Source organism: Triplophysa rosa, linkage group LG16, assembly GCF_024868665.1.
Source record: "Triplophysa rosa linkage group LG16, Trosa_1v2, whole genome shotgun sequence".
Lineage (NCBI taxonomy): Eukaryota > Metazoa > Chordata > Actinopteri > Cypriniformes > Nemacheilidae > Triplophysa > Triplophysa rosa.
Genome location: NC_079905.1, coordinates 18,260,249 through 18,273,346, shown reverse-complemented (window position 1 = coordinate 18,273,346; position 13,098 = coordinate 18,260,249). Strand labels below are relative to the sequence as shown.

Here is a 13,098-nt window from a genome sequence, read left to right as displayed (position 1 = left end):
GAGCAGCAGAAAAAAACGCTGCCGCTGGCGTTTAAAAAAAGCGCTCAGGATGTTTACTCCATAGGATTACAATGTAATACAGACGCTAGCAGCTTCAAAAAAGAATCAAGTCTGAACACGGCCAAATACATTCACGATGCTACCATAGCACCGGTCCACCACACAACCCTATTTACCAGTACATTAAGTATTTTAGTAGTTTGTTGGTCTGACAGGTTCTTCTCTGTTAGCCAAGACCACTTGCATGGCTACACCACAACGTTTGTGTGTTTGTGTTGATGCCTGCGGGAGAGAGAAAGCGATTTACACAACCCTTCCTCCTGGGCACAGAGGCTGCAATTACCCCACAGGAGCACAATTACACTGGAGGAGAGTAAAAATAAGACGGTATAAAAAGAAAGGAGGCAAAATAAAGAACAAGAAGAAACTTCCATATTTTAATCAAGGTTGGTGAAATCCACAGTGAGACTTTCTCTCTCTTTTGCTCGCTCACCTGCTAAATTTGTACCAATGGAATGTAAATGCAGGTTTATTCCTAGGAGAAACCAAGGTTATGTTGTATTACTCAGCCACGCATCCAGTCATTCATGAGTCATGAAGAGTGATCAGGAGGCCAGCCTGTTCCAGTGCTCCACTATGAGCAGGGCACAATCTTCACATGCTCTTTTGAGTAATACGCAGCCTTTATAGCTTGCGGCCATAAATAAACAAGACCAGTCGTGGCAAAAATAATGAAAGTGTATAACTGTATACCGACACTTATTACGGCATTCAGTGAATTATTATTTAGGCACCTCAAACCATATGACTGAATGCCAAGTTTACGCCATAAAACATTTCCAAAGTTATCTGCAAGATGGTGAATCTGCAAGATGTTGATCATTTATCATAAGAGCAGTCATAAAAATGTTGTTGTTTTTATAGGCTAACTCTTGGATCTTAATATTGTGTGCTCCCTACTTGGGAAATCGATACGTGTTTGGAACCTGTACTGTTCTTGACAGAAACCTTCTGTAAGTTCTTTGGTTTCTTTGCATGCATCTGAGTTCTCAACCACTGGTATTTAATGACATAATGTCAAGCATTTTTATTTCCATGGCCCTACTGTATGATTTTTAATAAAAAACATATTACTGTATATATGCAATTTTATGATCAGAACTGTTTATGACTTCTAAAAAGTTAATCAAATTTCAAACAACATAATTTATTAACCCACATTTGATTTTAATCAGTGACACAAGCAGGCACAATGCTGCAATTTTTCAGCATGAAATGATTATTATTTCAGCAATTAAAGTATAAATGTAACAGCCAATCGAAACATTTGAACTGTGTTAATGTTTAATATGCAGTTATGTGACCAATAGGCCAACAAGATTTTACTGTGGGTGGGACTACTCAACGTGACAGAAACCTAGCAACTGACTAATTTAAATTAAATTAAAAAAGTCCCAGTGAACAGGAAATTGCGATCATTTTTAATTCCGCATTCGGACACATTTCTGAGTGAAAAGGAATTTCAAAGGAGAAAATGAGTGGGCGTGGCTTGCGTTTTTCACTGCGAATTGATTGGATGTGTAAAAACAGCTGTTGCATTGATTTTGAAATGAAACTGACAGCAGACTGACAGTTGAAGGGGAGGAGTTAACGGATGCTCCGGTCATGCCTTCTATTTTACGTCATTTGAGATGTATAGTCATTTCAGTGTTGAAGTGCATTTTCAGATTTTAACTGAAGATTATGAGGGCACATGAATTTGAAAAAGAAAATGACCCACATTGATAAGCTATTTACTATAAACGCTGCAATATTTCATGACAAATAAGAATAGTCATTTTTTTATTTCACTGGGACTTTAACATAAAATAACAGAAATGCATTGTTAATGCTGCAATATGTAACTCCTTACTCTATATCTCTGTTCGAGACATAAAATTACAGGTTGCTTTACATACCGTTTCATGCATTTTGACATGTCAAATGATGTAAAACTGATACAAAATCTGACGAAACAGATTTAACTTAAATGTCATTATAAGCTAACCATTACAAATCGGGGAAACGTGTTTCCTGTATGTACTTGACCAACATGTAATTATTACTGTTGAAGAGATCAGGGACAGACTGTCTGTGTACTGTTGCATAATTGTTATAAAAAATGATGTTTTATTGAAAGTGTCTGTGAAATAACAGCTTGATCAGGAGCGAGAGAAGACACAAAGACCAGAACCAGAAAGAAAGTTAGAAGGTAGAAAAGAGACAGAAACTGGCAGATGGTTATGTTTAGAACTGTGATATTGACAGGACTTGCTAACCTTGTAAGAGTGTGTAGATGTGAAACAGCAAAGCAAACTAACAAGAACCAGCTAAGAAAGTTGAGACGAGGTGAAGGAAAACAAAAAGCATTGAAGCAGAAAAACTACACATCATGCAGAAATGACAAACTAAGGCATGAAATTGTTCTGGCTGCTTCAGCGAGAGTGAATTGAACAAAGTAAACAACAAGCATCTATAACACACCTAACAACCAAGTACAAAGTAACCAGACAGAAATTGTCAAAGCTTCCTACCTTGCTGGTTGAGCTGGAGTGTGCTCTTGCTCCACTGTGACAGACCTACAATAGCCACCATCTTGGCTCCCAGACTGGAGCGACGCTTCTTGTTTCCAACCTGGCCTGTGTTATCGGGACCTGTGCTGCTGGGGCTCTTCTCCAGACTGTACATGGCCCCACTGATGCTGGAACTGCGAACTACATTCCGGGCCGCCACCGCACTCATCCCCCCTGGACTGGGGACGTCCACTGAGCTGCTTAGCATCATGGTCCGACAGGAGCCTCTTGGGCGCAGGGCTGGACTGAGGCTGTGAGGAAGAGAATGAGTCAGAAGTTAAAAGTTGATTCATAAATAGAAACCAATGTTTTACTTTTTTTACAATGGGTTGGACTGAAGATTCGAGCCCTGTGTTTGTTGAGTTTTTACTATTATAATAAAATATATTTACAATAAATGCACAATATATTCTGTGCTATTCTGTATTTCTCCATTAGAGTTTCAGAAGACATCACAGCTATTTTTGAGCTTTGTCAAGTCTCAACTCTGTCAATGAAAATTTCAATATGATCTCAAACCTTTTACCAAATCCAGCTCATTTTACCTACATTCATTTTTAAGCTCCATACTCTTCAGGGCTGTGCAGAGACCTTTAAAGGGGCAGGTGCTCAAAGTATAAAAGGGGCACATGGAACAAGGCTTTAAATGGGGCTGTGTTCAAAACATCAATACAGCGATACTGTATATTGTGATGCATTCCTTGCTGATACGAGTATCAGTACGGATGCTTCTGTTTTGATACAGCAGCAAATGCCATGATGCAGTTTTGAAAATGAAACAGAACTGAAAAGACCACTCTAATGTTTAAAAGTAAAAAAATATTTTATTTGCACCTACAGTTGAAGTCAAAAGTTTACACCCCCCTTGCAGAATCTGGAAAACGTTGAAAATTGGGGGAAGGTTTATTTTTAATTTAGTCCTGCCTGTTATTTTACGAAAGCGATGTTAACATAAAGTTCACACCCAAGAATAATAATAGAATTTCTATAAATAGCCCAGGTCAAAAGATTCTTAATACTGTATGACGTTACCTGCACAATTAATGACAGTTTTTATGTTTTGTCATAGTTGTTTAAGGGTTTCTTGTTTGTCATTAAACTGTTCACTGATCTTCAGAAAAATTATCCAGGTCCTTCAGAATCTTTGCTTTTTCAGCATTTCTGTATATTTGACTCATGTCCAGTAGTAACTGTATGATGTTGAAATTCATCTTTTCACATTGAGGACAATCAAGAGACTCATACACAACTATTACAATAGATAGAAACATTCAGTGACGCTCATGAAGGCAACACGATTCTTTAAAGTCAGGTGAGTGTAAACCTCTGAAAATGACAAATGTTGTAAATTGTTATTGATTTGTTTATATATCTTATTTTTTCATTTAGTATTGTCTTTCAGAAGCTATAAAAATACATGTGTTTCTCAGGAAATGAAATATAAACAATTTACACCAAAAACATTTTCAGAGGTAACACCCACCTGAGTTTAAATGAATAAAATATCAATAAATATAATTCTCTTCTAACCCTCTTCTGAATTTATTCATTTTTTTAAATGATAATGATAATAAAAACAGCATTTATGAGTATAATTCGGAGGATGAGAAAATCATCAGAATAAGCATGTTTTACCAGTGTTTTGATAACTGTTTTGAAGGCACTCTACTGTAAATACTGTATTATAAATACTTTAAAGTATTATTCGTTTTAGTCAAATAACATAAAAAGGCCGGCCCCTCGACGCCCGTGAAACTTTTCTCCCCCAAACAGCAAAGGTCTTAAGGTGTTCAAACTCAACGTATTTTAACAATTGTCTCATTTGTTTCCATTTTAATTTCTCCTAAGCCATTATAGTGGAAGAATCTGAGAAATGCCACAGTTTAGTTTTGTTCCTTAAACATGTGACGAGATCATCTTTTAGGGGATGCAGCTGAGAAGTCCCTCATCAAATATCCTAAGCTGTATGCAACCTCTGAGCAATAACATGAGTCTTTTGGGTGAGTTCTTCCTAAAGGAAAAGCATGGCCCAATTTGTAATGTATTTTACATCGTGTACTATTTTTATACTTGTTCACAACAATGAAATTGTCGTACATTGTTTTATATACTGTAGCTGTTGCCAACCGACTGCATCTACATTATCCCACTTGTTACAAACATTACAACCATATCCCACCAATTGAACATTAAATATTGATTTGAAATATTTTATTAGCATATTTGTAACAAATGTTTTTCCTTATGAGAGGAGAAACGGTTTTAAGGCAAGACACAAACGAGGTAAAACGAGACACACACGCAATTTGGTTTATTGAATTGTAAATACAATCTTATATATCATCACTGTCCTTCCGAAACCCCGGATGTCTAAATTCGCTGTTTCTCAGGAAATCGAAAAAACACTGTAGTTTTAAAATGATTAAATACTATGTTGTCAAAGTTGACAAGCACTTTTTAATACTTTTTAGTAGTAAGATATTTGCAAAACCCAGTGACAAACATAAAGGGTGACTAATAATAATGATTGTAATTGAAAATGAAAAATCATGAAATGTGGAGAGACAAGGTTTCAGAAGGACAGCAGCGATATGTTGTTAACAATACATATTTATATATTTAATTGATAATAAATCCATAAAATTTGAATAAATTATTATAACTCACAGTACCCAAATGACCGTGCGTTATTAGTTTTTTGTGGTCATTACATGGGAATAGTTGACCTGGCCAATCAGAACAAAGTATTCCATACTGTATATACTCATAGATGGTAAAATAAACAAATTCTTACACATTAAGCACCGAGATATGGATTTCAAACAGCTGATCTGTTCCACATGTTTCTCCAGTTTGGTTTGGCTCAACTCTAATGGACATAAAACATTCACAGGCTCACGATTATGCTGACCTGATGAATTATTTACAGGTAGGACTGAGACATCTGAAGTGCTGACAAATAAAATCCTTCTCCTGCAGGTGAAAAGGCAGCTGCGTTCTCTCCAGATTTAGCTTTCCCACAATGCAGTGGAGGTTTGTGGCTCGAGTTCAGTTGCTCGGTGAATTAAATCAGTGAATAAAAAATGTAATCCATCTGCCATCTTTATCTGTCTCTGTGAACAGCATCTGCCTGCTTGTTTTTTGATGCTCCTGTTCTCTTTTTCTCGCTCCCCTGCCCCCTCCTCTATACACTCAATGCTTTGATCTGCCTTTCCTCATATCAGCTGTAGTGTTTCTGGGTCCACAGCCGCCTCCCTCTTGGAAATGAATCAGTTTGCCTCCCTGAGTGATAATAATCATAATTTAGAGCTGGATCGGCACTAACACTCCTTTGAAATGAAAAGAAAGCACAGTTAGGCTATATCATAGTAATCAGTTTGGTTTGGGTCTGCATGGGGTATGAATGGCCGGGAGAGATGAATGAGGAACAACGGATCGAAATGAGCCAGCAATGCCATTCAAAGTGACCCGTGGCCCATGCTTGGGGTCTTAACCATGTGGGCGCAGATGAGTTCAGACAGATTAAGATGGCACCTTTCATCAAACGTCTCACTGCAGAAAGCGTGTTAACATTTGTGAGACAGTCAAGGCAGAAAGACATCACCCTTGATGACCCGTGTCGCACAGACAAAGTGTGCCACTTTTGGGATCAAACTGTGACAGATGAAGCGGATCCTTTTCATTTACAGTGTCCTGACGGGGTTTTGTAGAACGGGAACCTTGTACACCCTGAATCACAAACACCCATTTTCCGCTGACACAGTGCCGATACTCGTAAGAGACCAAGTGCCCGATCATTTTGAGGCCGGACCCCTTAACTGTTCTTAAACCATAAAAACGTTATAGGCCCACAATATCCTCAACACAAAACCTTTTAACACCAAGGTCAGTCTGGTTAGACTGACACAATACGCAACTAGATCTAGATTTTGACTGATCCCCAACATAACTGATGCTGTTACAGGTGAAAAATTGCTCCTGTTTTCGTGTTGAAAAGCTACTCTAGCCACTATACTTTTTTGTATAAAGCACAACTAATTAAATTGTGTTTTATAAATATCATTAAACAAACAGTTGACCAAAAAAATAAAAAGGACACAATTACCCAGTTGAAGAAAACAACAGAACCCTGCCCAAATCACAATGGAAAACGTAATGGATTGCATGGTTATAATGGGAAGGTATTGGATTTATTTGAAACTATGCGGTCTCTGCTGAAAAAAACAATAGAAACCCAACAGAAACCATTACAGAAATTCTAATGATTTCCATTAAAATACCATTATGAACAATTACCTTTTTTCCATTAAAACCATTACAAAATTCCTTTTTGTAGTGTGTTTTGGGCATTATTCCAATAGAATTCAACATCCCAGCAATAGATTCCATCACACACCAGTAGAACCATTACAGTTTCCATTAAAACCAATACAAATCCCTTTAAAATCATCAAAGCTAATGGTTCATAATGGTATTTTAATGGAAACCATTAGAATTTCTGTTCTGTTGGGTTTCTATTGCTTTTTTTAGCACGGATCTCTTCTATTGCTTTTTCAGCAGTGAATTGATCATTTTGCTTTGGCTAAAGAAAGAAAGACATATGGGGTGAGTAAATTACCATGTCATTTTATTTTCCTGTGAGCTCTTCCTTTAACTTCTGCACAGGTCAGCTTAGTTTTATTGTAGTGCTGGTCCATCAGAACCAAACCAGCAAGATTCAGCATAAACCAGCTTGTATCAGCAAATTCACGTTGGAGAATGCTTCCTGTTTCCTGCATCGCTGCCGGCAGCTTGTTTGTATCAGTGCGCTTACCACTTCGCTCTAATATTAGTGTATTTTATTATCGTTAATTATTATTGTCGTTGCTAACTTATCCTGATATCTCAATAACCCTGTTCCTGTTATTTACTTGGAAGAGTCTAAACCAAAAGTGATAGTTAACTTAACGCTGTTAGCATAGCAATAGCGTGTTAGCTTGCTTTCTGTTCACACTGTGGAATATCATCTTGCCTCTGGTTTGTCTTGTGTGCTAACTGTTTCTCTTTTTAAGCGAGTATACTACGATCCATCGAGCAACCTTGGTAAGTTGGAATTGCACTTCAAATCCGGTGAGTTATGGCTTCTATTCCTATTATTGTTACTTGCACCTCATGTCATATGTTTAGCTTAGCCTTCTCTGTCAGCTGCGAGGGCTTTATATGCGATAAATGCAGGGAAATAGTTAGGCTGACAGAGAAGATCTTAGAATTAGAGTCTCGCATCCAATCTTTATCTGAGGATAGTAAGAGTTTAACGACGATAGAAAACACTTTGGATGCGAGCAACATTAGCGCACACAGCTCGGTTCCGGTTGAAAATCCTCCGCAGCTGGGAAACTTCGTGACTGTGAGACGGCGTAGTCGCAGGACAAAACATCACTCGACCGTTCCGATTACAGTCTCGAACAGGTTTGCCCCGCTCAGTGACGCACCGACTGAGAAACCTGCTGAAAGTGCCCTAGTTATCGGTGATTCTATTGTTCGGAACGTTAACATAGAGGCACCAGCCACCATAGTCAAATGTTTACCGGGAGCCAGAGCGCCTGACATCAAGTCAAATTTAAATGTGCTGGCTAAGGCTAATCGTAAATTCAGTAAGATTGTCATTCACGTCGGCACAAATGATGTTCGACTCCGTCAATCGGAGATCACAAAAGATAACATTAAAGAGGTGTGTGAGCTCGCAAGCATGATGTCAGACACTGTAATATTCTCTGGCCCCCTCAATGCTTATCGTGGTGATGAGATTTATAGCAGATTATCATCACTAAATGGCTGGTTGTCTGAGTGGTGCCTGCAGAATGATATAGTTTTTATAAATAACTGGAAGAGTTTTGAGGGCAGACCTGACCTGTTGAAACGAGATGGTCTCCATCCCTCCTGGGCTGGGACTTCCATCCTGTCTAGAAATATGGCAAAAAGTCTTAATGCTAATGCTAAAACTTGACTCGCTGGGGCCCAGGTCAGGGAGCAGACAGTATGGCTTAACCAACTGTCTGCTTGCCGTCTCACGTCGCAGAATACACAAAATGTACAACATGTAGTAATCCGTTCTCCCAAACATCACAAAATAGAGACTGTGTCTGTCCCCCGGATTAGCAAACATAAAATAATGCGTAAACCTCTTGAAAGTAATTTAATAAACGTTAAACAAACTAAACATGAACAAAATACAGATAATCAACTGTTACGACTCGGATTGCTAAATATTAGATCTCTCTCTAATAAAGCACTTTTTGTTAACGATATGATAACAGATCATAAAATAGACATGCTCTGTTTGACAGAAACATGGCTAAAACCAGATGATTATATTGCTTTAAATGAATCTGTCCCCCAAGATTATTATTATAAACACGAGCCTCGTCTAAAAGGCAGAGGGGGAGGTGTCGCAGCACTTTACAATAACTCTCTTAGCATTTCCCAGAAGTCGAACTCTAAATATAATTCTTTTGAAGTCATGGTTCTTCATGTTTCAACACCTAATACTAAAGATAAAACACTTTTTAAATTGATTCTAGCTATTGTATATAGGCCTCCAGGGCACCACACAGATTTTATTAAAGAATTTGGTGGGTTCTTATCAGAACTAGTACTGGCCGCAGATAGACTCCTTGTCGTTGGTGACTTTAACATCCACGTAGATAACGTTACAGATGCCTTAGGAATGGCTTTCAAAGACACTCTTAACTCCATGGGCATTAGTCAACATGTGTCAGGACCCACTCACCTTCGTAATCATACTTTAGATTTAATACTGTCTTACGGTATAAATGTGGACGACGTTAAAATCCTTCAGCAGAGTGAAGACATTTCGGATCATTATCTGGTATTATGTTTGCTTCACTGGCCTACGGCTGCAAATAAAACTCATTGTTACAAATATGGTAGAACAATAACTTCAACTACCAAAGATGCGTTTCTCGATAATCTGCCCGAATTGTCTCAAATCATGAGAAATAACGTTGAAGATCTTGACATTACCACTGAAAATTTTAATTCCACCTTCTCGGTAACGCTAGACAAAGTTGCTCCACTACGTTTAAAGAAGATTAAAAATGGCAGCCCCACACCGTGGTATAATGAACACACTCAGGCTCTAAAGAAAGCGGCCCGAAAAATGGAGCGCAACTTTAAGAAAACTAAATTAGAGGTATTTCGTACAGCATGGAAGGATAGTATTCGAAAATACAGGAAAGCCCTAAAAACTTCTAGATCCGCCTACTTTTCATCACTAATAGAAGAAAACCAGCACAACCCTAGGTTTTTATTTAACACGGTGGCTAAATTAACAAAAAATAAATCGTCAGTGACTTCTGATCCTGTATATCAGCATAGCAGTGATGAATTTATGAACTACTTCACATATAAAATCCAAGATATTAGAGAAAAAATTATAACAATGCAATCAGAAGTGAAACCCGCTGAACAAACTAACTACAGCGCCCTTAAGGAGAAAATGCAATTATTTTATACCGTAGATCAAGATGAGCTGTCTAAAATTATTAGATCATCTAAATCAACAACATGCATACTAGACCCTATACCTACAAATCTACTGAAAGAGATGCTCCCAGAAATTATAGATCCTCTTCTTGGTATTATTAACTCATCTCTGACATTAGGACATGTGCCTAAAGCATATAAGGTGGCTGTTATAAGGCCCCTTGTCAAAAAACCCCAACTCGACCCTAGAGAACTAAGGAACTACAGGCCTATATCGAATCTACCTTTCATATCTAAAGTTCTGGAAAAAGTAGTTTCAACTCAATTATGCTCCTTCCTCCAAAGGAATGACATCAATGAAGAATTCCAGTCTGGATTTAGAGCATGTCACAGTACAGAGACTGCTTTGATCAGAGTTACAAATGATCTGCTATTGGCGTCTGACCGAGGTTGTATCTCGTTATTGGTGCTGCTAGACCTTAGTGCTGCATTCGATACCATTGACCACAGCACACTCCTACATAGACTCGAAAATTATGTCGGCATTAAGGGAATAGCTTTGAAATGGTTTAAATCTTATTTATCCGACCGTTTTCAATTTGTAGCAATAAACAATGAGGTGTCACGCAAATCGCAAGTCCAGTACGGTGTACCACAGGGCTCAGTCTTAGGGCCTCTGCTCTTCGCATTATACATGCTACCTCTAGGAGATATAATAAAGCGACACGGAGTTAGCTTTCACTGTTATGCTGATGATACTCAACTTTATATTTCCTCGAAGCCTCATGAAACACAGCAGTTCCATCGAATAATGGAATGCATAGTCGATATAAAAAACTGGATGAGTAACAACTTTTTATTACTGAACTCGGACAAAACGGAAGTGTTACTTATTGGACCGAAAACTGCTATAAGTAACAACCAAGAATACTGTTTAACTATTGACGGATGTTCCATAAAACCCTCGTCGTCAGCAAAGAATCTTGGCGTTCTATTCGATAGTAATCTGTCATTTGAGAGCCACGTCGCCAACACCTGTAAAATTGCGTTTTTCCATCTTAAGAATATATCTAAACTACGTCATATGCTGTCAATCTCAGATGCAGAGAAGTTAATTCATGCATTCATGACATCAAGACTAGATTACTGTAATGCACTGTTAGGTGGTTGCCCTGCAGGCTTATTACAAAAACTCCAATTGGTCCAAAACGCGGCAGCTCGAGTTCTTACACGTACAAAAAAGTATGAACATATTAGCCCGGTTCTGTCAACCTTGCACTGGTTACCTATAAAGCATCGCGTTAACTTTAAAATCTTGCTTATTACCTATAAAGCCTTACATGGTTTAGCTCCTCAGTACTTGAATGAACTCCTTTTGTATTACAGTCCTTCACGTGCATTACGCTCTCAGGCGTCCTGTCAGTTGGTAATACCTAGAATTTCAAAATCAAGTGCAGGTGGTAGATCCTTTTCCTATCTAGCGCCTAAACTTTGGAATAGTCTTCCCTGCACTGTCCGGGAGGCAGACACACTCTGTCAGTTTAAATCTAGACTAAAGACGCATCTTTTTAATCTTGCATACACTACTCTTCCATAATATAAATCTTCAGAGGGTTTAGGCTGCATTAGTTAGATCAACCGGAACCAAAAACACAACTGATGTACTTGTTGCATCAAAGAGTACAGAACAGTACTCTACTCTCAGCCAGTCTTGTCTCATTGTTCCAAGGTTACCACAGCGAGCAGGATGCAGTTCATGGCCTGACCTGATGGTAGAGCGGAGAATGGGAAGTGGGGACCTGACAAGAGCTGAGATGATAGAGCTGGATAAAGAAGGACGCGGTCTCTTGACATGTCTTCACCACAAAATTTCAAATGCTATTAGATTATTAATGATAATCTTAAACTATAATTTATTTTATTATTAAGTTTATTTATTTTATTTAGCCTTGTTGTGCAAGTTCTCTGGAGCTTGTGCAGAGGCAGCAGCTTTTGCCAGAGGGGAACTGGAATCCCCTGGTTGGGCCTGGGTTCTCCTGAGGTTTTTTTTCTCGATTAGAGTTTTGGGTTCCTCGCCACCGTTTGCATACTGTTTTTGCACTATCTGCCTGACCGGGGGGGCTGCTTTAGAATCTTAAAGTTTTACTTAATTAATATTGCATATAGGAATTTATTATCTGTTATATTTGACCTGTGCTTCTCTCTCCTTTATCCTAAATGTGTGCTCTCACTGAGCGTGTGTGTGTGTGTGTGTGTGTGCGTACTTGTCTGTGTACGTACGTGTGTGTGTGTGTGTGTGTGTGTGTGTTGTGTGTGTGTGCGTGCGCATCCGTGTGTGTGTCTCTGTGTCTGTGTTTTCAACCTTTTCTTGTTTTTGCAGGTACAACTTTGATTGTTTTGCTTGTAGTCAATGTGTCTCATGTGCAGCTGCTTTGTAACAATGAAAATTGTAAAAGCGCTATATAAATAAAGTTGAGTTGAGTTGGAGAAAGCTGGTATTGTCACACATTTCTGGACTTCAGCAGAGCTGGGTCCTTAAGAGGAGCAGTTTACAAATGAAAACGCTAAGATGACCCTCCATAGGCGCTCTCAATCAGTCTCTCTGCGGAGTCCAAACCTCAGAGAAGTGAAGGGGTCATTATTAGTCACCAAAGAAAACGGGCCAGGCCATCCATCACTGTCCCGTTAACCCACTTCACCATACAGGGACGTCTTAATTTGGGCCTGTGCTCAACACATTATCTCCTAATGCTTCTTTTTATGGGTTAGAGAGATAAGATTTATTATATGACCTCTTTGGGGTGACGTTGACAAAAATCTCTGCCGTTTGAGGTCCTTTTGGTTTAAAACTCAAACACTTTTCTGTAGTCACTGGAGATGCGGAGATCATATTAGAGGCTTTGTTTAAGGTGCTGTATGGCCACTGCATTTACTTTGCTGTCAGGGTGAACATGTGACTTATGTGAGTAATCGAGTGACAAATTAAACAAATTAGACTTAA

At 38.6% G+C, this 13,098-nt stretch overlaps 1 protein-coding gene across 1 annotated transcript in view; it reads right to left on the bottom strand.

Annotated features, from left to right (window-relative positions):
• The window catches only part of rims3 (regulating synaptic membrane exocytosis 3), a 72,701-nt gene that overhangs the window by 52,993 nt on the left and 6,610 nt on the right, over nucleotides 1–13,098 (bottom strand). The window contains exon 2 of the mRNA XM_057353970.1: nucleotides 2,574–2,863. Within this exon, the coding sequence (XP_057209953.1) occupies nucleotides 2,574–2,823 (250 nt within the window). The 5' untranslated portion in view covers nucleotides 2,824–2,863. The remainder of the gene's footprint in view (nucleotides 1–2,573; nucleotides 2,864–13,098) is intronic.